Source organism: Nuphar pumila, chromosome 1 (assembly GCF_984573655.1).
Source record: "Nuphar pumila chromosome 1, dmNupPumi1.hap1.1, whole genome shotgun sequence".
Classification (NCBI taxonomy): Eukaryota; Viridiplantae; Streptophyta; class Magnoliopsida; order Nymphaeales; family Nymphaeaceae; genus Nuphar; species Nuphar pumila.
Genome location: NC_143249.1, coordinates 70,999,314 through 71,021,300, shown reverse-complemented (window position 1 = coordinate 71,021,300; position 21,987 = coordinate 70,999,314). Strand labels below are relative to the sequence as shown.

Sequence of the window (21,987 nt, the reverse complement as noted above, 5' to 3'; positions counted from 1 at the left end):
CATGTATTTACAGCAGGAAACGATGTATGGTGGCAATGTGTTGAAGTTTATGGGGTATAGTTCACTGTTGTTCATATGAAAATGTTGGAATACAGGGAAGATAAAGATGCAGTGATAGGCTGGGATGCAATGCTATAATGGATGAATACTAGCATTAAGGTGAGGAAAATGACAAGGGGCAGCAATATACTATGCTTATGGATGTTGCTGTTTGAAGGATAATGGAACTGGAGGTATGACTATTTAAAGATGGCAGGTGCGGCTGGGAAGAAGAGATACAACCAATTGATGGCTGGGCTGCTGCACAGGGCTATGAAGGCATGGACTGGAGCAGTGAATATGATGTTACAGAGTGGCTGGATTGCTGTGAAGGTGGGTGGATGCTTGTGTGGTGGGCTGTGCTGGTAATATAGGTGATGTGGCTGTGTTGGAGCATACTAGATAAATAAAACATACGCTGAAACTGATGCTGGTATATATTACAAAATGTTGAAACTGCTATTATGTGCTTGGTGGAAAAGAAATTAAGAAAAGCATTAAGGAACAGAAAACACTTACCGTGAAGGGCAGCAATTAATGAGAGCAAAAGGCGTTTGAGAATCACTACTTCACAACAAATAAAGACATGATAAAAACTCAAATGTAAGAAACAATTAGTTGTAAAACAATGATTATGACACACTACCTAACACACCCATTGCTAATCATACTCTAACTTTGTTAATAATATGCTAACATATACTGACTGCTAATATACAACATTAACCCCTCTTTTAACTTTTAGAAATACAGACCATTAACCGCTAATGCTAGTGTATATTCGCTGTTAATCGTGATTTTCATTGATTGCCTTAACCATAAACCCACTCCTAGCCTAACTGCAGACATCATACCATTTTGCCTTGATACTAACGATACCAGCATTTTGTGTTAACACAATACATACTGACAAAGGCCAACACCTACATTATAACACATACTCATGATGTATCACACTGCTAATATACCTATCCACCAATGTTTAATATCCAGCTTTCAATTGCACTGTATACATTACATCCTATCACACTGAAGATACAATTTGTTTGCTACCCATATTTACAAAAAAAAAACTAACACGCCATACCATCAATATATATATAAGTATATTACACAGGTCAACCACCTCACACGACACTAACACATTCTGTTAACACCTACTAACTACATACTGATTGTCACATTCTGCACTAGTATTCGATAACCAGTACTAACCCACTAGATATTCATCTATAGTAATCAAATTCCACTTCCAAACCTGCAGATAACATAATAGAGCTCATATTTAACAATGCCCAATGGCAACTGGCTGTGAAGCAACGAGTATGTATGCAGTGGTGATGGGGTACTAATGCAGATGCTGAAGTAGTGACAACAGCAAGTGAATGAGGTGCTGATGGTATGGCAGGACCGCTAGGACTGTAGTAGGAAACAAAAATAGCTGAAGATATGTGAAATGATGCTGTGTGACAAGTAGGTGAATATGTAATTGTGATATACAAGGAGAAAAAGATGTAGCTGAAATGTGCAATATGAGACCGTGACAACAATGCAACAGAGGAATGAGCTGGGAGTGTTCGTAGAGTGGTGGCAGCACTGCGTGTGTATAGTTTCAGCAGATAGTTATGAAGGTAAAACACGCGAAAGCACACTTTAAAGAACAACATATATGTGACTACAGTGGATGTGTGGTATACGATTATACCCTATGGAATACAAGTGTAAGATGGGAAGTGAAGTAATGAGGAACAATGATGTTATGCATGTTAGTGGGGCATAATGAAATGGTGTGGATTTATGAGAAAAACAATTGTTGTGCTGAAAAGCAAAAAAAAAAAAAACAACTTTCATTACAAAGTGGATACAGCAAGGGACAATGGTTGATACAAATGGAGGCATCAATATACAACTATATGGTGATTGTAAGTACGGTGGAGGTAAAATGAGGATGTGGGGAAATGGCTGGATGTAGCAGATGTAATCTGATTGTGATTCTGTAGAGCACCCAATTTTAATGCACATTTTACAACAAATCATGAATTTGATATTGAACTATCAAAACATCATGGATGACAGAACCATGCAAAAGTGAGTCTGATTCCTTTCTTTAAGGATGCCAGAAATGATGCATTGTGCTGCAATTCTATGACCTTCCTATAGTCAAATATTACCGTGACAATATCATATGACCCTAGTACACCGACTCCCTGATAAGTTTTGTTATATCCGAATCATCACTTGTAGACATGCAGGTCTCCTGTTCACTACCAGCCATTGGGTCCTTGCATGCTTGTCCTTGACATCAGAAGACTATCCTTTAGCCTTTTTAATCATACCTTCTAAGTTACAAGCCTCAACAATACTTCCATATATAGAAACCTTAACATCTTTCTCAGCAACGAATGAACAATATCATTGTTTTCAAAATTCTGAAAAGGGTTGGGATTAATGGAATGAACAAAGACTACTGTGAGATTGACAAATATATTGTTGTGGACATACATGTGAAATTATTTGGTTGAGTTATCAGAGACATACGTCTGGGGGAATTGACGTGGAGTGAGAATCACTGGGTTTAAATGTTGGAAATGGGGAGCTAGTGGGGAGTGATGGACTCAATAGGTATGCCTACTGTGTGTATGCATGCTGGTAGTATGTGATGAAAATATGCACAGATATATATGGAAAATGTGACAAACCGTTGTTAACATGTGATGGTATTTACAAGTTATGAATGCTAATACACATATCAAATGCAGATGAAGTAAACTAAATATCAGATAAAAGCAAAATAATGCTGAATTCAGGGGTTCAATGTTTACGAATGTAGATGACACACAAAAGAAACACAGAAAAATGCTTAACATGAGAGTGATATTCAGAGCCAACCACAATAAGGAGAAGACTGCGAATCTAAATGACGATGGTTTGCTATGCCCAAATGAACCGGTGATATCATTGAGGGATATCATCGATTATTAAGGTGTAATGCTACTGTAGAAGCAAATCAATCTTAACAGAGATTTCTGCAAAATGATAATGGGTTTTGCAATGCGCGTTACCAACAGAAGATTTAATTTCCCCAGAAGTAACTACATGAGGCAATGGGAGCCGAATGTCATAGTAATAATAAGAAAAAAAGATAAGAAAAAAAAAGACAAGACTCAATAATTCAATAAAATGATTACAGGGACTGCAAAAGAAAATGAAAGCGTAATGATGTATATATAAAAAAAAAAGGATGAGAAGGGCCGATGCTAATGTGATTACTTCAGAAAACTTATAAAACAACCACGGGTAATGAGAAATATGAAGAAGCCAGATGAATTTTGATACTGAAACAAGATGCAGAGGTAGATGAACGGGAAAATGGTGATGATTACAGTAAAGAAAATGGCGTAAACAGAATAAAACGAGTCACAAGAAGAAGGGAAAGGAAAAAGAAAGAAAAAAAAATTGTCAGAATATGGAGTATTCCGTTGATTTCACACAAATGTAGACCGATCTTGCCACAAGCAAATCGGTATTACATGGGTATTTCAAAATAAGAACAAGAAAAAGAAAAAAAAGAAAAAGAGAAACCAATCATGAAAACAAAGGGAAAGGAAGAAGAGAAAGGGGACTTACTGTTTATTCGATCGAGTGTTGGTGCCCCCTCTGGAATATGAAGATGGATCCAATTCTTTTGTTGTCGCTGCTGAAATTGAAGCTCACCTTGGTTCTTCGTTACAGGATTAATCTGGACTACTGAAGGATTGATCGACCATAGCCTTGTTTTGCAGAAGAGGACTTAATGTTCAACCGCGTAGTTGATGCTTCGTGATTGAAGTTCTTTCAATCAATGGGGAAGACCAATAGAGCAGAAGAAGAAGACGGATCGGAGGGAGGAGGATCGAGAAGAAGAAGATGGAGGTGTAGAAGCTGGATGCCGATTGGGAGCCATGTGCGCTCTTTTTAAAGAGGAAAAGGGGAAGGTTCGGGAGGGTTTGTTGGAGATGGGCGGCCGGAGGTGAATTCGTTGGTGATGGAGGGCTTATGAAGGAGAGCACATGGGGGTTCCAGTGTGTCGTGGAAGGGAAGACGAGAAGGGGAGAGAGGCGAGAGTGAGTGGGCGGCGTTCTTTCGCCCCTTCCTCGTTTACGAAGGGTTTTCAAAACCCTAAAATCCGTTTTTACAGAGGAGCCTCCTTGAATTTTCAAGATTTTACAAAGAGGGACTCCCCTTAAAAAAAAAAAAAAATTTGATTTTCTCGTAGCTTTTTCCATTTTGTTTTGTTTTTTTTTTTGTGTTATTCTTCTATTTTTTTGTATTTTTAAGATAAAATCCTAAGATTTACGAGAGATAAAGATTTAAAACTGATTTTTTGTATTTTTGCAAAAATATTTACAAAAGAGAGTTTTCTGAGAAAAAAATTTTTCTCAAAGAGGGGATCGGATCCGATTTGGATCAAAATTGGGTCAGAGCTAAGACTTTGGGTCCGAATTCTAACGAATCCGAGGGATGAATGGAGTTTTTTTTTAAAATTGACCCGATTACTCAGATGACGGAGGTCAGGGGCAAAAAGGTCATTTTTGGGATTTTTGGAAAATTTGGGGTGTTCACAGCTCCTACGACATTCCCCCTTCTCCACTCTTGCCCCCAGCCCCCCTTTTCAAGTAAGAGAGAAGAAAGGGAAAAGAAGAAGAAAAAAAAAGTGGTTCTTGTCTTAATGGATGCAGGCATGATGTTCAGATTGGTTATATAGACCAAATCAGAATGGATCAAGTCTATTTGGATCCAGTAAAACAAGACTGGATCTGATTGAACCAAAATATCATAATGGATCATACCCATTGATATAGATCAAATGCATCTAGAGTGGGTCAAGCCTTTGGACTGACTCAGTGCACTTTGGGCCAACTAAATTTGGACCTAAATGTCTGAATAGATCTTATTAAATTTGTTTAGATCCATTCAAACTAGATTGGATCCAAGTACTAGCATTCAAGCTCACCAGTCTTGGAGATTCAAGTGAACTGGATGGGATTTAGTCAACTAGATTGGACCAAGTGGACTCGTTTGAAACCAGTTGAACCAATGAGACCAGGATCGAAACTGAACCAATTATAATTTGGGACTCATGTACATGTATGATGGACTATTGTTTGCATGATATTAAGGTAAGTCCAACTTGATGATTTGGATTTATGTTGATTATCATATGTATATGGGTCAAACTTATGAGTTTTGTGGATAGTTTTGGGTTGGGTAACCCAATATTGGATCCAGATATTGAGATTCAACTGAATGGTTGATACAAAACTCAAAATATACTTTGGATCCAGTTATGATTTGAATTGGATCATCACCTGTTTGGATCCAGTTATGATTTGAATTGGATCATCACCTGGGAGAGGCTGATCAATCTGACAACAACACTATGCTGGAAACTCATAGCTCAACAAGTGCAAACTGCTATTTGGATCAAGGAAGCAAATCAGTCATATCGTCTAGAGCATGCTAAGGAGAAAATTTTGAATTTATGTGTCTCAGGAAATGATAGGAAACCATCATGGCAAACACCACTAAAGAATTGTGTTAATCTTAGTCCTAGAGAAGAAGAAATTAAGAAGCTCCCTTCAAGACCAGAACGTCTTTCTGTATATTCTAAGAGTCTGGAAACTACAGGTTTGTATTTTATTTATATTCATCTAATCATCAATGTGAAATATTGTTTAAGTGCATAGTTTTTTGATAGTCGGTTCCAGATTGCCAATGCTCTAGAACAATGTGCTCTATGTTACAATCTTAATATGGTAACAAACACTGCACTCACAAAAGCATGCTTGTGTGTAAAATCTTTGTTGCCTATATGCTATGTCACATAGGTGGAGGTACAGATGCGGGTGCGGGTGGTGTGAAGGTATATATATATATATATATATATATGTGTGTGTGTGTGTGTGTGTGTGTGTGTGTGTGTGTGTACCATAAAATATATTTACAATTCTACAATTATAAGTTTTTAAAACCTAGACGATTTTGGACTTGGTCAAAGTTGACCAAGTCCAAAATTGGACCAAAATGGTTGGTGCGGGGTTGACTATATCCAACACTTGTTGATCTATACTCAGCTGTGTCTGGTGCTGCACCCACACCCATGTTGCACCATGTTGACATGGGTGCTTTGGAGGTGTAGAGTACCCATGTTACATAGCTTATACATCACTAGGATCTGAAATAGAAAAAGATAAAAGGCAAAAGTTGAGGCCATAAATTGGGCTTTCTTTTGCGCCTTCTTTGAAACAAGCGGATATGGTGTTTATATTTTCTTAGTAGTTTGTTTATCTGTTGGTGTCATATTTTGTTGGATATGTTGATGAAACCCACATTTTTCTGTGGCATGATCAAAGTCTCTTTTATCATCGTTTGTTTCTTTATATTCATTTGTTATTTACCTATTGCATTAGTAGCTGAAGGAAATCCTTTAAATGAATTATTCACAAGAAAATGGCTAGGGCTGGTAAGCGAACCGAGCAGCTCATGACTCGGCTCAGTTTGGCTCGTCACATATGTATTCATGATCGGTTTGCATAGTTGATGAGCTGAGCCACGAGCAGCTCATTTAGCTTAAACAAGTCGAGCTCGAACAAAGGGTGTTTGGCTTGGCTTGGCTTGGCTCAGGTGAGCTTGTATAGATAAATATATATCTTTATGCATAATATATATGTAAGTGTAATATGTAAAGAGAAGCATAGAATATATATATTAATATATATATATATATATATATATATATATATATATATATATATAACGAATTATTAAGTGTAGTATATAAAATATATATATATATTCCATGTATAAATAATGTGGAATTTTTTACATGAACCAGGTTGTGTTTGCCTCGTCTCATTCACGGATGAGCTCTAGCTCTAGCTTCAGTTCGGCTCAGCTAAATATGAGCATGAGCCGATCGGCTCGTTTACCAGCCCTAGAAAATGTTAGTTGCCTGATCTCTTGTATACAAAGAAGTGAAGTCTTAATTGACTTTTTAAAATTGAAGCGCACAGGATATTGGCCTAAACCTGCGATGCAGGTCCAATCTCTTTTGCCAGGTCAGATTTAAGCTATTTGTGTAGGTGGCTTCCCCTCACCATACATTAAAAACTCTACAGGGGCTGATGGATGTGCGATCCTAGCATGGCATTCTTCACTCACATATCTAATTCTCTTTGACATCTCCATTGTTTTTGAGGTTTAATGTGCACTTAATATGTATCATAGTCACCTATATTGTTCAAGGTATTATCTTGGCAAGGGTATTTCTTGGAGAGATTTTCAAAAGTTGAAAAAACTCAGAAAAATCTCAGGAGTTTAAAAAATTAAAAAATATAAATAATAACCAAAAAGATAAGAGAATAATAAGTTATGCATTATTTTTCTTCCAAAAATATAAAAAAACAAAAAAAAGGAAACACAAACTTGAAATATAAAAAAAGAGTTTTTTTTAAAAAATATTGTGATATTATCGCAATAATTTGTCTTCTGGCAACATTTTGAAAATATCACAAGATATTTCCTTTAATATCGACTACCTTAAAATATCAGTATTTCTTGCTCTATTTTCAAAATATTGCCGATACTGGTGACAGTTATATATAGGACATCTATTTAATTCAGTTGATTGTAGGTACAATCTAGTTGAAATCACCATGATGCAAGTTGTTTTAACTCAATCTAACTTCGTAGATGTGTTCAGCATGCTTGATTTAGTGGGAAACGACCCTTAGGTCATGTTTTTTCTGAGTCAGAAAAAATTGATGCATTTACAACCATCGAATTTTGCATCACTGGAAAAACCGTATACAAGTCGGATTCTGGCAATTCAAAAGCCGGTTGCCACTAAAAGCATGTAAATCACATCCATGGGGTCATTTGGACCAAGAAAAAAAAATATAAAAAAATGGAATTTGCTAAGTCATACATACAAATGATTGCAGCAAACTTTAATCCATTATAAATTTATAATACTGATCAGGCTGATCCTAGCACAAGTAATTGACTCAAGTACAACCCAAGAAGTATGGAACAACCTAAAAAATTCCCATGTACATCACTCTCAGTCCGACACTATTCATCTAAAGAAGCAACTTGCTGACTGCAAGAAAGAAAACCAATCCGTGTCGGAAACCAAGCTTAAATTGGCTTAATCAAGCCTGACAAACTCATTAGCCCAGTCAAGCTCAGCTCGTTTGTTTATTTTATCCATTCTATCTTGCAACCAGATTTGTTTTGCTTCTGTGTCACCTTTTGTCAAGTACAACTCATTTTGCTGCTCACTCTCTAAATTTTTTGAGCCAAGGAATTATCAACTAGGCAAATAAATTGCATGCCATTTCTTTTTCAACTTGATTGTCTAGATTTGTCTAACAAGTAGATAATGATTCATCCTTTTCAGCAAGTTGGAGAGAATTATGTAATGAAACACTAGGCAAAGAACAATGTAAAAAATGACTATAAGAGATGCACAAGCATACAAGTACGAGGCCACTAATGGGCAAGATACAATAGGCCACAAAGTGGCAAGTGACAAACACACAATATGAGAGAGGACTTAAAAATATAAATGAACTTCTTATTGAAAAGGGCTCTCAAAAGCCTTACGTTATAGTGGGGCAAGACCCCCTATTTATACAACAAGAGGGAGCAAATAGGGGCTCCCGTAGAGTCATTGGGAGCCCCTCCAACGGTCACATTTGTGACCGTTGGAGAGGGTCCCCAACGACCCTATTCCAACAAAAAGAAAATAAAAAATATAAAAACAAAAATAATAAAAATACAAAAAAGGAAGTTCCTAATGGACATGCGTATTTACAAGTGAAAAGATGAATTTTCCCCTAGTGGACATTACAAAAGTCATATATATATATATATATATATATATATATATATATATATATATATATATATATATATATATATATACTTTAACAAATTATTGCTCTTTTGCTTCTGCCTGGAGTGTTCAACCAAATTCATCCTTTGGTGTAGGCTAGATAGTCTTATTGCCTTTTTCTGTCTACCTGGAGAGTCCGTCTTATACACGTGCATGGGTTGACATATAATGCAACTTGTCAGACAGTGGGTAATGTGGGATTTCCCTGTTTTCTCACCCAATAAATATACTCTCTTTCGGCCAAGAATGATTGATTGAATTGTCCATTCAATTATTCACTCAGGACCCAAATGACTCAATTTTTGCCTATGAACTATTTGTGCCCATGGATTAGTTCTATCCAAGAGTATCTACAAGATGCAGCTGTTATGCCTTCAGTAGCAAATAACATGCTTGATGTACCATGCAAAAAATAAAAATTTGAAATGCATAAATGTTTTTCAGTTCAAATGTTATTTCTGAACAGGGCCTAAATGAAGAAAATAGAAAGTAAAATCAAAATTAACCAACTGTAGGAAAGAATATTTAATAGAATACTAGTAGTGGCAAGAGGGATATTGGGAGGGTACAAATCAGCAATGCATCTGCCTAGTGGTCAAATGCACTACTAATCATTCAACTAGTTGCCTAGTTGTCCTAGATCCTGGCTGACTGTCTTAGTCCCAGCACTGGCCAGTTACTAGTCGACCGACTAGTTGCCTTAGGTCTTCTATTTGTTGACTAGGCAAGCTGTTAACTAGGCAACCAGGACTCAAAATTTTTTATTTTTCTAAAGAAAAAGTAGTAGACTCTCTCTCTCTCTCTCTCTCTCTCTCTCTCTGAGCTAGCGCAAGAAGAAGAGGAACAGGATAGTCCAAGTACTCTTCCTCCCTCTCTCTAGAGAGTACTTGGTCAATCCCATCCATCTTCATCTTATTTGTCTCCCGACTCTCCCCCACCCTTTTGTTCTTCCTCTTCTTTTTCTCCCATCTGGTCCTCTTTCTTCTTGTTCTTCTTCTTTTGGTATTTTTATTTTTTATTTTTTGGATGCTTTGATGACGTTTGGGAGCATAGCAGCTAAGCAGCACCTAGGACTTTTGACTACTTAGGCATCTAACATATATGTGTTGTGTAAGAACCATATTTATGAGTTCTTGAAATATTGTCTTCAAGTTACCCATTAAAGGATGGCATGTTTTATGTACATGATCATGTTTCTAGAGTAAAAAAAACTGACTAATTCTAGAGCTTCAATTTATTCAAATGTTTTAGTTGCAAATAGTGTTGGGATTTTGGCTCAAAACTATTTAGGTTTGCTTACTCATCTTCCTACATTTACCTAAGTTAGTGGGTGTTCATTTATTCCTACAAGTTTAGTCCCACATTAAGGAGTGTGAGAGCTTCACTTGGCTTTATTAAGTGAGGTGTTGCCTTTATGGGAAAGACCCATTGGGGACATATCAATTTGAACCTTGAAGAACCTTGGACTTTGGACTATGGACTTTAGACCTTGAATTTTGGACTTTGGATTTTAGACTTGGACTTAGATTTGAGTTTTGGTTTTTGTTTTGGTTTCGGTCTAGTCTGGCTTAGCTCGACTCAATTCAATTTGGTTTGGTCTTTGACCAATCTTTTTTGGAATTTTGGGATGATTTTATCTCCAAGTATTTAACCTACCCATTATGAGCCTTGACCATACTCTTTTGTACCTTGACCCAGTCTTCTTATCCGTTGAAACCCTTTTGACTTTGACCAGAACCTGCCCAACGTCTTTTGCATGGGGCATTTATGGTCAAACTGTCTATTAGGCACTCCTCCCTATTGACTGCTGACTGCGACCCAAGATTTGAACCTTCTTGACCTTGGTAGGGTCGTTTTGGACCAAGGTTATACCTTTCTGTCTGTTGACCATGCTTAGCCAGTGTGCCTCCCTTGACAAGTCGTTTGGGCCATTAAGGCTGGTTGTTTGGCCAACCTAGGCTCTTTATTTCTGGTTGTTGGTCTGGGGCCTATATATACCCCAACCTTCTCTCATTCTCTCCATTACTCACCTCTCTCTCTCTCTCTCTCTCTCTCTCTCTCTCTTTCTTGAGTTCCATAGCTCACTCACGCTCTCTTTTTCTCTAGTGCTTTTCCTATTTCTCACTCTAGTAAGTTCAGACCTTAACTTAGTCAAGGCTTTGCCTAAGTTTAGCCTAGGGCCAGTGCCTAAGTTGTGTAAGGAAAACAAGAGAAATACAAAAGAGCCACCAAGGGCATACAATAGACAACAAGAGAATGCTCAAACACAAGTTCACAAATGGATAATACACAAGCCAAACAGTGGAAAATACAAAAGATTACAATAGCCACTGGTGGGCATACAAAAGAACACAAAACACATAAAAATATGATTTTTATTATGAGAGAATGCTTTGAAAAGCATTAAGAAACAAGAGAAGGCATTACAAGAGGCCATATAGCTGTTGAGGAGATCCCAATTAACCCATTTAAATAGGCATTACAAGAGGCCATATAGCCGTTGAGGAGATCCCAACGATTATATTGGACTGTCCAATATACCTCATACAAAAAAGAGAAAAGACAAAAAAAATATAAAAAATGTACAAGGACAAAACTGCCCCTAATGAGGGGTACCTATTACATAAGTGCAAATAACCAAAATGCCCCTACATGGACAAAACCTATACAATAATAAAATAGTTAATATATACATATATACTCCTATATGAATATATACACTCATATATATATATATATATATATATATGAATTAATACATTTTAACTTTACCCTTTAAACTTACAGTGTGATTATCGAAAGTTTGAAAATACAAAAAGAAACAAAGGGAAGAATCCAAGTCTTCATTGATAATCTTCACCAAATGCTCTTATCGGCTATCTCCATCTTCATAATGCATAAAAAATAAAATTTCTTTCTCGAACCATATCATCTTTAAGAACTTGCAGAGAGAACAAAACAAAGGTTCCAACTATACAAAGGAAGATATCATAAAAGAAAACATTTTAACCCAATAGTTATAAGATATATGTATATAGTTTCAAAACAAATATATATTTTGAACAAGAATAACACAGATTAATATATATATATATATATATATATATATATATATGAAGAGAGGATGGTTAAGTTCCCCAACAAAACATAAAAACACTATAAACTAAACCATTTTTAAAAGCGAGTAAGATGTTCACCTTAAGCTAGAAACATTAGCAACAATTCAAGCAAGGTACAATAGTCGTTAAGATAAACACAAGGAATATACTTCAAAACCATTTTTTAAGAATTTCTTGTTTAGACAATCATATAAAAACAACATATTTTCAAGGAAATATAAATTCTAAACATATTAAAAATTCTTATCCTTAAAGTCTAAAAGACACACACATGTTAGACATAAAATAAACAATTTTGCAATAATGTCTCAAAGGCTTATGTAAACTTTCAAATAAAGATACATCTCATAAAAAAACCGAAAACATGTATATTAAATGTAAGAACTCAAGGGAGTTTACAATAAATGAGGAATTAATTAAATTCATACAAAAATGCAAGATAACCAACATGGAACAAATCTAAATATCCTCAACATATATATCCAACATGCAATTAAAGCATATTTAATGCACATAATAATGAATGAGAGCAATCTCATAAATCACAACCCATTAGGATTCACTCACACAACCCGAAATTGATTTAAGTACAAAGGGCCAAACAACAATCATAAAAGTATAAATATTATTATCAATGAAATACACATAAGATGCATGAATGAATAAACATTTTTCATACAAGGAAATGTGGGCAGCAAAAAAGATTATAAAGTACATGGAGAGATTTTAAAAATCCTACATACAACAAATCATATCAAAAGAAATGATATTTGCAAATTTCAACAATAGTTTGCTCATTACAATCAATCACCTCTTTGACCTCCAATTCAATATCTTCAAAATTTAAGTATATCAACGCGTAGGATAAGAGATAAAACACAAATGTTAGCAATAACCAAACCATTGACCATGCACCTGCAATACCGGCTATCTAAAATGATAATAACAACCAGCTAAAACTACAAGAGGTGCACATCCCTCACCTCACAAATGATTGTAAAATTGTAAGCAACAATATCAATTTCAACGGGTGCACATAACTCACCACACTTATAAAACAAAATCTCTTAACCAAAGGAAAAATTACTCAAATAAGAGGAGAGAGTGAAGAAAACAAGCAATAAATAATATTTTAATGGAAACAAATTAATGTTGATAAGCAAGGAGATTTGAAAACAATACTCAAATCAAGGTAAAAGCAATAAACTTTGCAATATTATGAGATTTAATTCATAAGGACCAAAATAATCACAAGCAAATAACAATTGAACCATCATTAACGAAGATCGATACAAGCATCTAATAAACAACGGCCAAATAAGCAATTGAGTGATACAACTCACTCATAGAACCAGAGGTCAATCAAGTGTCCGTCAGAACCAAAACAAGTGTCAATACAAGGATAAAAAACACAATAAATTTGAAGTCATACATAAGGACATGTTTTGATATTTATAACCACAAAGTGTTCAAATAAAGTATCTAAGTGTCAAGAACACATAAACTCAAAAAACAATAAATCACATACTTACATGTTAAAAAGATTTATAAAAGCATACACTTGCATAAATATTATTTCACAAAATAATATAAGCCCTGTGAAAGCATTTTAGCATAAATATGAGTGCAATTTAAATCTAACAATAAATTTGAAAAATCATTTTAAATATTTTAACAAATAACCCCATATACCCAAGGGAATTCAAAAAAAACCAATCATTTACTAATTAACAATCATAAAACAAAGGAAATTTCAAAAAAGTTTAAGAAATAATAAATAATTTTTCAAATATAAGAAAATGAGTGTTTTTTTCATGCATAAAGCATGAGATAGACAACTCAAGTAAAAATAACTAAAAGATTTAAGTTATATACCGAGTCAAGAACTCCCTTGAATCCCAAGCCATACATCGATCATGATTTCTTCACGAAGCATGAATCTAAACCAAGGAATCCCAAAACCCAAATAAGCAAAATACCAAGAATTTTTCTCTTGGCTTTGATACCATGTAAGGAAAACAAGAGAAATACAAAAGAGCCACCAAGGGCATACAATAGACAACAAGAGAATGCTCAAACACAAGTCCACAAAGGGACAATACACAAGCCAAACAATGGCAAATACAAAAGATTACAATAACCACTAATGGGCATACAAAAGAACACAAAACACTTAAAAATATGATCTTTATTATGAGAGAATGCTTAGAAAAGCATTAAGAAACAAGAGAGGGTTTTAGCTCATTTAAATAGGCATTACAAGAGGCCATACAGCCATTGGGATGCTCCCAACGGCTTTATTTATAGCCATTGGGGAGATCCCAATGACTATTTTGGACTTTGGCCAATATACCCTCATACAAAAAGGGAAAAGACAACAAAAATGTACAAAGACAAAACTGCCCCTAATGGGCAATACCTATTACATAAGTGCAAATAACCAAAATGCCCTACATGGGCAAAAAACTATTACAATAATAAAACAATTACAAAAATATATAATATATACATATACATGAATCAATACATTTTAACAAGTTGAGCTTAGGGTCTAGCCTATAATAGAGATTAAGTCAACCATACATAGTCAAGAGGCTATTCAAGGTGATTCATGTCGAGTTTATCGGTCTCACCCAGTGCAGAGCTTGGGTTGATCTTCGCGAGAAGGCAAAAGCTCAGCTGTATCCTGCGAGCAAAGTTGCACGAATACCCATTGCACAAAGGACTTGATCTTAAGTGGGGCAACTATCGCTTGAAAGACAGTGTGTGTAATGCGTGCCTTTAAACACACCTGATTCAAGCTCAGTTGCCTTATCCATTGAGTGAAATATTTTTCAACAGGTAGGGCTGGTAAACGAACCGAGCAGCTCATGACTCGGCTCGGTTCGGCTCGTCATGAACTTGTTTGTGATCTGTTCATATAGTTGGTGAGCTAAGCCAAGAGTAGCTCATTAAGATGAAACAAGTCGACCCCATCATAGGGTGTTCGGCTTGGGAGAGCTCATATAGATAAAATATATATTTTTAATATATAATATATATTGTAAGTGTAATATATAAAAATAAAAATGCATAAAATGTATATAAAAAGAGAAGGATGAATGAAAAATATATACATAAAATATGAACGATTAAGCATAATATATAAAAATTATAATATTTTAAGTGCATTATATGTATATATATATATATTCCATGCATAAATAACATGAAATGTTTCAAAACGAGCTAGCTCATGTTCAGCTCGTCTCATTCAGGGATGAGCTGAGCTCGAGCTCATCTCGGCTAAACACAAATGCAAGCCGAGCCACGAGCTTAATCCATTGGTAAATGAGCCAAGCCCGAACATGCCCTGTTCGGTTTGTTAGGCTCGTTTACCAGGCCTAGCTGCAGGTAAGTATTCTAGATGACGTTTCATTTACTTTCAGTTTCTAATCCTTGTGATTTCTTACCTACTTTGGGGCTTTCTGTTAAATCAAAGGGTTTAGGTGTTAGTTTTGAGCTACCTTCCTTTTTTTTCTTTTCCCCCCCTTTTGTTAATCATGCTGGATGATGTCCCCTGGTATATGTTGAATCAGAGACCTGTTTGGCTGGTGACATGACTTATTGACCAAAGCAGTTCTGATAAGTCTTACCTAAAGATGGACATAGTTGCACATCACCAGCTTAGTTTAACATTTGTCCAATTTGGTCAATGTGGAACAATGGCGATAGCTAGAAACAATCATGAAAACTTCTCAAGGGAAAGATGTGGAAATTTATGTGCCGCATATATAGTTTACTTTCATACAGATGGTAATTTGCATGCATTGCAAATGAACCATAACTAGAGGATATTTTTAGTTTATCATGTTTGTAAAACCAAAGAACACAAACCATAGTCTCCTTTTCCTGTGGATAGTTTTTTTTTCCTTGATTATTCTGATCTGTTGCCTTCTACAGGCATTAGTCCAGACATGTTTAGATTGAATACCATATTTTGGCAAGAGCAAGTGATTCAATATGAGCAGCTGATGGGAACCAACTATACAGAAATTCAGAATGTCATGGATATGAATGCTTACTGTGGTGGGTTTGCAGTTGCTTTAAGTAAATTGCCTCTGTGGGTTATGAATTTAGTTCCTGTGACTATGAAGAACACACTAGCTGCAATATATGACCGTGGGCTGATTGGTGCTTTCCATGATTGGTGAGAATACCTGCATCATTAGTTTTTTTTCTTTTCCTTTTGTGCATATTTTTTATGGTCCATCTCCAACTTGTTGGTACCTCAGGTGTGTGCCTTTCTCCACATACCCAAGAACGTATGATCTGTTACATGCTTCTCACCTTTTTTCACACTATAAGAACCGAGGTGAAGGTTGTTTAATGGAAGATATTATGCTAGAAATGGATAGGATCATCCGGCCTCAGGTACCGTGCTACACTTTTTGCATGACCCTCTTATGGTGCTTCTTTAATTCTGCAGATAGTCCATTTTACGATGTCCACTTTATTCAACATTTCATTTCTTTTTATGCAATGCCTTGAGAAAGCTGCTTAGTTCTTATATTCTTCAAGTTGAAAGAACTCCATGGTTTCTCATGTGCCATGTTATTTGTTTGTATTCTTTATGCCAATGCATGTTTTGTGAAATTTTACTTCACTTGGTAAAAAAACATTATAAAACTATTCTTCAATTTCTGCCTCAGAAAGTCAAAATCCAAATGAAAATATGCTATTTTGTCGTGTTTGAGTGCAAACATTAAATTGGCAGCAAATACCTAAAATCTTACTATGTTAGGTATACTAGATAAAAAGTTACAGTCATAGCATGGAGGGGAGGGGGAGGAGAAACCAACCTTCCTTACTACCCATGGGAGGAGAAAAAAAAAGGAATTTTAATCTGCCACCCCCGCTCCTAGTCAGCCAGGAAGACTAACACAACAGGTCACTGAAAGAGTTGAAACCATGGTTGCCAGTCGAGGAAGCGGGAAGCGATACCGGAAGCGGAAGCTGAGACAACTTAGGAGCGAATCAGGAAGCGTCTTGGAAGTGAACCGGAAGCGACCTAGGAAGCGAGGGGGAAGCGAAAAAAGAGAAAAAAAAAAACATAAATAAAAATACAAAAAAAAAAATGAAAAAAATGGGGGAAGCGCGCTTCCCCCAAAAAATGTGCTTCGGGGAAGCGCGCTTCCCCAGTTACCTAGGCATTTCCGGTAACTCTGGTTGAAACCCATTATGGCAACATTAGAAAGTGGACAATGGAGAAAGAGGTCTGTTTTGGAGGAGCCTGGGAAATGATGGCTGAGGATTTCAAAAGAATCTGCACATTTTCATTGGTTAATTGCATGGGAAACCATAGTTTGATACTAAAATAATTATGATGTTGAACACCAGATTTCAGATGTTGACAAGTTCACAAACTTTTAGTGCCACCAGTATATTTCATAATTTCATAGCAGTACTTTGTTTTGACTAGCACCAAACCTAGTTTTACAAAGTTGCAAAACATATAAACACAATAAATTGTATTTTCAGTGGTAATTACATATGTTATAAGTTATCAGAAAATACTGTTGGTAGTCCTATTCAGGAGAGTCCTACAACGAGTTCCAAAAAATGTCAAGGGCAGTAAATAATGGTCAACTTGTTAGTATTTGCTATAGGCCATAGGCTTCACAGTAGTCCAAGTCAGTAGACAAATAAATAGTAGTGCAAGTGTGACTATCTAGAAAGCGTTGTCATACAATAGTTGATGTTCAGTATAATTTATAGATATATTCACGATGCATTTTTCAATATAATGACATCAGAGCAAAATATAGAGAAACTTTTAAAAGGAAGGATGGGTAGGACACTTTTCAAACATCTCCGATCGAAAAAAGGAGGAGTTGGAGTTGCTTGCAAAATATAAGTTGACAATCTGTAACATGTTTTTTACCATATAAACCATTTAGGTTATATGTGTAGGGCTTTTTTTTTAGAGAAAAGATAATAAAATTATTAGAAATAGGCACAATGTAACAGATCAATCTAGTTAGGTGGTGTGTGATGAGGTATCACACCCCCATTCAAACCGAATAGCCAAATTCATTCCCAATACACAAAGTTAGAACATGACCAATCCAAAATCAGCAGCAAAGAGAGGAAATGTGCAGAACCGAATGTGACCGAGCATGGTGCTCATGTCGCAGCCCTGTTATTCCCTAACCAATCAGTTAGCAGTCCGGCCATTTGCGATGCACCCGTTCCTTGACTTCCCACTTCAGCTGGTACAAAATGCCTTCCAGATCAGGAGCCTTACCCCTTGAAGATGCGTTGATTTCTTTCGAGCCAAATAAGTCTCCAAGCTGTTAAGAACCATACACGCCATACAAATTTCCAGCGAGAGCCTTTTGAGTTCATGCGGGATGCAATCAAGACCTCTCTTAGGAAAGCGATGTTGTCCCAATTCATGAAATGGTCATTCCACGCTCAGTGCATTAAGGTGCAGATGAAGATACAATTCCAAAAGAGCCGAGAAGTGGACTCCTCCTCACAATAACAAAGCGAGCATTGGCTAGCAAGGTGACACCCCCGACGCTTGAGTCTAAGTTTCGTATTAACTGCCTCACAAAGAATCATCCAACCCATGAGAGACCCTCTAAGTGGGAGCCCACCATCCACAAAGATTTCTTCAGTAGCCATGTAGGGGGGGGGGGCATGCCAAGGAAACGGTACATGGTAGACACTTTAAAGTCACCTTCCTTAGCTAGTGGCCAACAAACCTCATCTTCCCATTGAGAATCAGGAAAACTATCTAATTCTCCGGAAGAGTAACCCTCCAATAATGATGCCATAAGTGTTGTCCATTCGCAAAAGACCATATCTGATGGCTCTCTTCTTAGTACAATGTCCCATACCTCTTCTAAACTCAACCAAAAATCACTATTTGGCTCTAGCTACATTATACAAATTTTCGAAAAACATTTAAGCAACACCCATCGGGTCCACATGTTATTCTCCGAAGCCTTCCCAAAAATCAAGTCATCCGCAAAAGGGTGGGAATTTGTAATTGAGTCTGATACTTTGCATCCCTTGAACACACCTGCCTCCTCGGCATGTGAGATCATCACCGATAGCGCTTCCATAGCCATGATGAAAAGAAGAAGTGATAACGGGTTGCCTTGCCTCAACCCTCTTTTTGGCATAAAGAAGTCACCATTCTCCTCATTAAGGGAGACCACAATCGAGGTTGCAGAAAGAAACCCTTCAATCCAATGCTTCCACTTCTCACCAAACCTCATCTTTTGCATACAACACAACAAAAATCTTCAATCTAAAGAATTAAAGGCTTTTTTAGGGTCTATTTTTAAGACAAAAGATTTCTTACCTTGGAGCTTGATGGAGTGGAGCGTCTCATGTGCAGTAACACACGCATCATGGAGGCGGCGACCATGAATGAATGCGCTTTGCCATTTTGAGATGAGGTGTCCAATAACTCCCTTGATTCTCATTGCCAAAATCTTTGATATGATTTTGAAGACGGTGCCCACCAAAGAGATGGTCTAAATCTTTCAATGTTTTGGGCTTGCGGGTCCTTAGGGACGAGGACAAGTGTCAACTTGCCCATAACCCCTGGTATCTTGGCATTTGAATGAAACTCCATCATCAATTAAAGTAGATCAGCCTTGACACACTCCCAAGTGAGCTTTAAAAACTCTATAGGGAACCCATCAATACCCAGGCTCTTGCCATTTGGAAGAGACCAAATAGCATTCTTGATCTCGTCCACGGTGAAAGCGCTAGTGATGCTCCTCCTTTCCTCTTCGCTTATGGATTTGAGAGCCATGTTAGAGATGTCATAATCCGCACCCACCACATAAGAGAAGCGGGCTTTGAAGAATTCGGTGGCACAAGGCAAGATTTGAGAGCCCTCCTTCCTATAGGGCTTGAAATTCAAGAATAAAAAACAAGGGTTTCTACTAATGTATGGTACTAATACAACTAGCCTATTTTTTCCACATGTATACATGTAACCATGCATTTATGTACCCTTATCCATGTCTTTATAACATAGTTCAGAGAATGTATTTCTCTTGTATAAATAATTGTTGTATTTGGTATATTTCCTGACATTTTCGCACTCTCAATGGGTATGTAAGATTTCACAACTCTTCTGCATCATTTAAGAGATTTACCCTATTTCCTGGAATTGGACCATAGGGTAGCTGTTTTATAAGATCATCTCCTTTTGCAGGGTATCATTATTATCAGAGATGAGGCAGTCATTGTGTCAAGAGTCAAAGATCAAGCTCCTAAATTCCTGTGGGATGCTGAATCACATGTTCTTTCGGATGAAAGTGGCAATAAAGAAAATGTATTGATATGTAGAAAGAAATTTTGGGCAATTTCTTAGTATGTATAGCTTTTTAGCTATTGGCTGAAGGCGGTCCCGATTCTTTGAATGCATTTTGTTGTAATTTCATTAGATGAGCTCAACTTTCTTTTATGATCAACAATCAGTTACTAAAAGTGCTGATTTGTGTTTTCCTCTGATATTCTATGTAGCATGCAATGTACTATTATTACTAGAGTAACTATTTGCTGGTTGGAAGATATTCATAGAATTGCCAAGAAAAATTTGGATCCTGCTGTGCAGCTTCTGCCATTTGAACAAGAGTACTCAATAATAGGTGACACTTTTTTTTTCTTGATAATGGGGAGAAACCAACACTCTAGTTTACATGTCCTGTTACAGGTTGAAAGGTGTCATGTTGACCATGCCCTGTTTTGGTGTTCACAGTATAAAACTCCTCGAGTACTCCCCCTTCCCTTAAGGCAGGGGTTGCCCTTCCCGAGTATCAAACTCTTGACATCCAACTTAAATGTCTTAAGCTGACCTACCCTAGCCAGATGTGTGGAGCCCCTGTGATCTAGAATGCCTCTGCTTTTAAAAAGAAAAGGCGAGTAAAAATGGGAAGGGTCCACTAGCTCTTGGATTGATAGTGGATTTACCACCTACCATCTCATTGTTCCACAGATTGTACTCCCAGATCTGCACATCATTGGGGATGTCTTGGTGGCGGTCTAATAGATATGAAGCATTTTATCATGCCTATAATTTATTGATTTTGGGCACATGGTCTTGGATTTAGGGACCTCAATGGTTGTATTAGAGGTCAGATGTCCAACAGAATCCAAATCCATTTAGTCGGATTTAATAAGAGCGAATGACATTTGTTCAATAATCAGATACAGATTCAGTTCAGTGTATCACATCCCAATCAGTATCCTATGGATACTTGAAATCCAATTACGTGTAAAGGGCATATCCAGTTAGCTACTTAAATTGTAATCTGAAACGGAGTCAGGCCCCAAATATGCAACATTTGACTAGGTTGGATTTAGTAATGCCTACTGCATCCAAACCAATATGTTTCTACTAGGATCAATTTCAAAAAAAAAAAAAAACGGAGTCTGTATAGATAGAGTTGATCCAAGTAGGAACAGACTCCAATTAAGCTCTGTATGGGAGTTGTAGTTGAGAGTGGCGATGGAGGGTTCACCAAATCCCAAGCATCTCCATTGATTGGAGTCACCGTTTTGGGAGGGGAGCCGGAGATGGAATCAGTGTTGGGAGGGGAGATGGTATTATAAATGGATGGACTTCAAAAACGTCCTCATGAGGATGTTGTTGCAAAATCCACCAATTTCAACACCGCTCCCAACAATGGCTCCCAAACAGAGCCTTATTATTACTTATTTGTTATTTCAAGCGAAAGAGTTGTGAGAGAGGCGACGTGCTTATTGAGAATTGATTGCAATCGAAAGACAAAAAATCGTAAAGAAGTTCACTATTCTCCATTAGTTACTGCAGTGTAATTGGATGTGTATAAGTAAAACTAATTCATTCCAAAAAGTGATTGG

At 36.7% G+C, this 21,987-nt stretch overlaps 1 protein-coding gene across 1 annotated transcript; it reads left to right on the top strand.

Moving 5' to 3' along the window:
• The first annotated feature begins 249 nt into the window (after window positions 1-249).
• On the top strand, window positions 250-20,592 carry LOC149848991 (putative methyltransferase PMT7). The gene is made up of 5 exons (XM_090006440.1): window positions 250-404; window positions 5,627-5,706; window positions 16,039-16,285; window positions 16,371-16,509; window positions 20,318-20,592. The coding sequence occupies exons 1-5, from the start codon at window positions 250-252 to the stop codon at window positions 20,474-20,476; spliced, it is 780 nt and encodes a 259-aa protein (XP_089862566.1). The 3' UTR covers window positions 20,477-20,592.
• The last annotated feature ends 1,395 nt before the right edge of the window (window positions 20,593-21,987 follow it).

Coding starts and splice junctions, on each gene's coding strand:
- LOC149848991 (XM_090006440.1), top strand. CDS start 250: ATGGCAGGTGCGGCTGGGAAGAAGAGATACAACCAATTGATGGCTGGG. Junction 405..5,626: donor TTGTGTGGTGGGCTGTGCTG/GTAATATAGGTG, acceptor TGTTAATCTTAG/TCCTAGAGAAGAAGAAATTA. Junction 5,707..16,038: donor TAAGAGTCTGGAAACTACAG/GTTTGTATTTTA, acceptor TGCCTTCTACAG/GCATTAGTCCAGACATGTTT.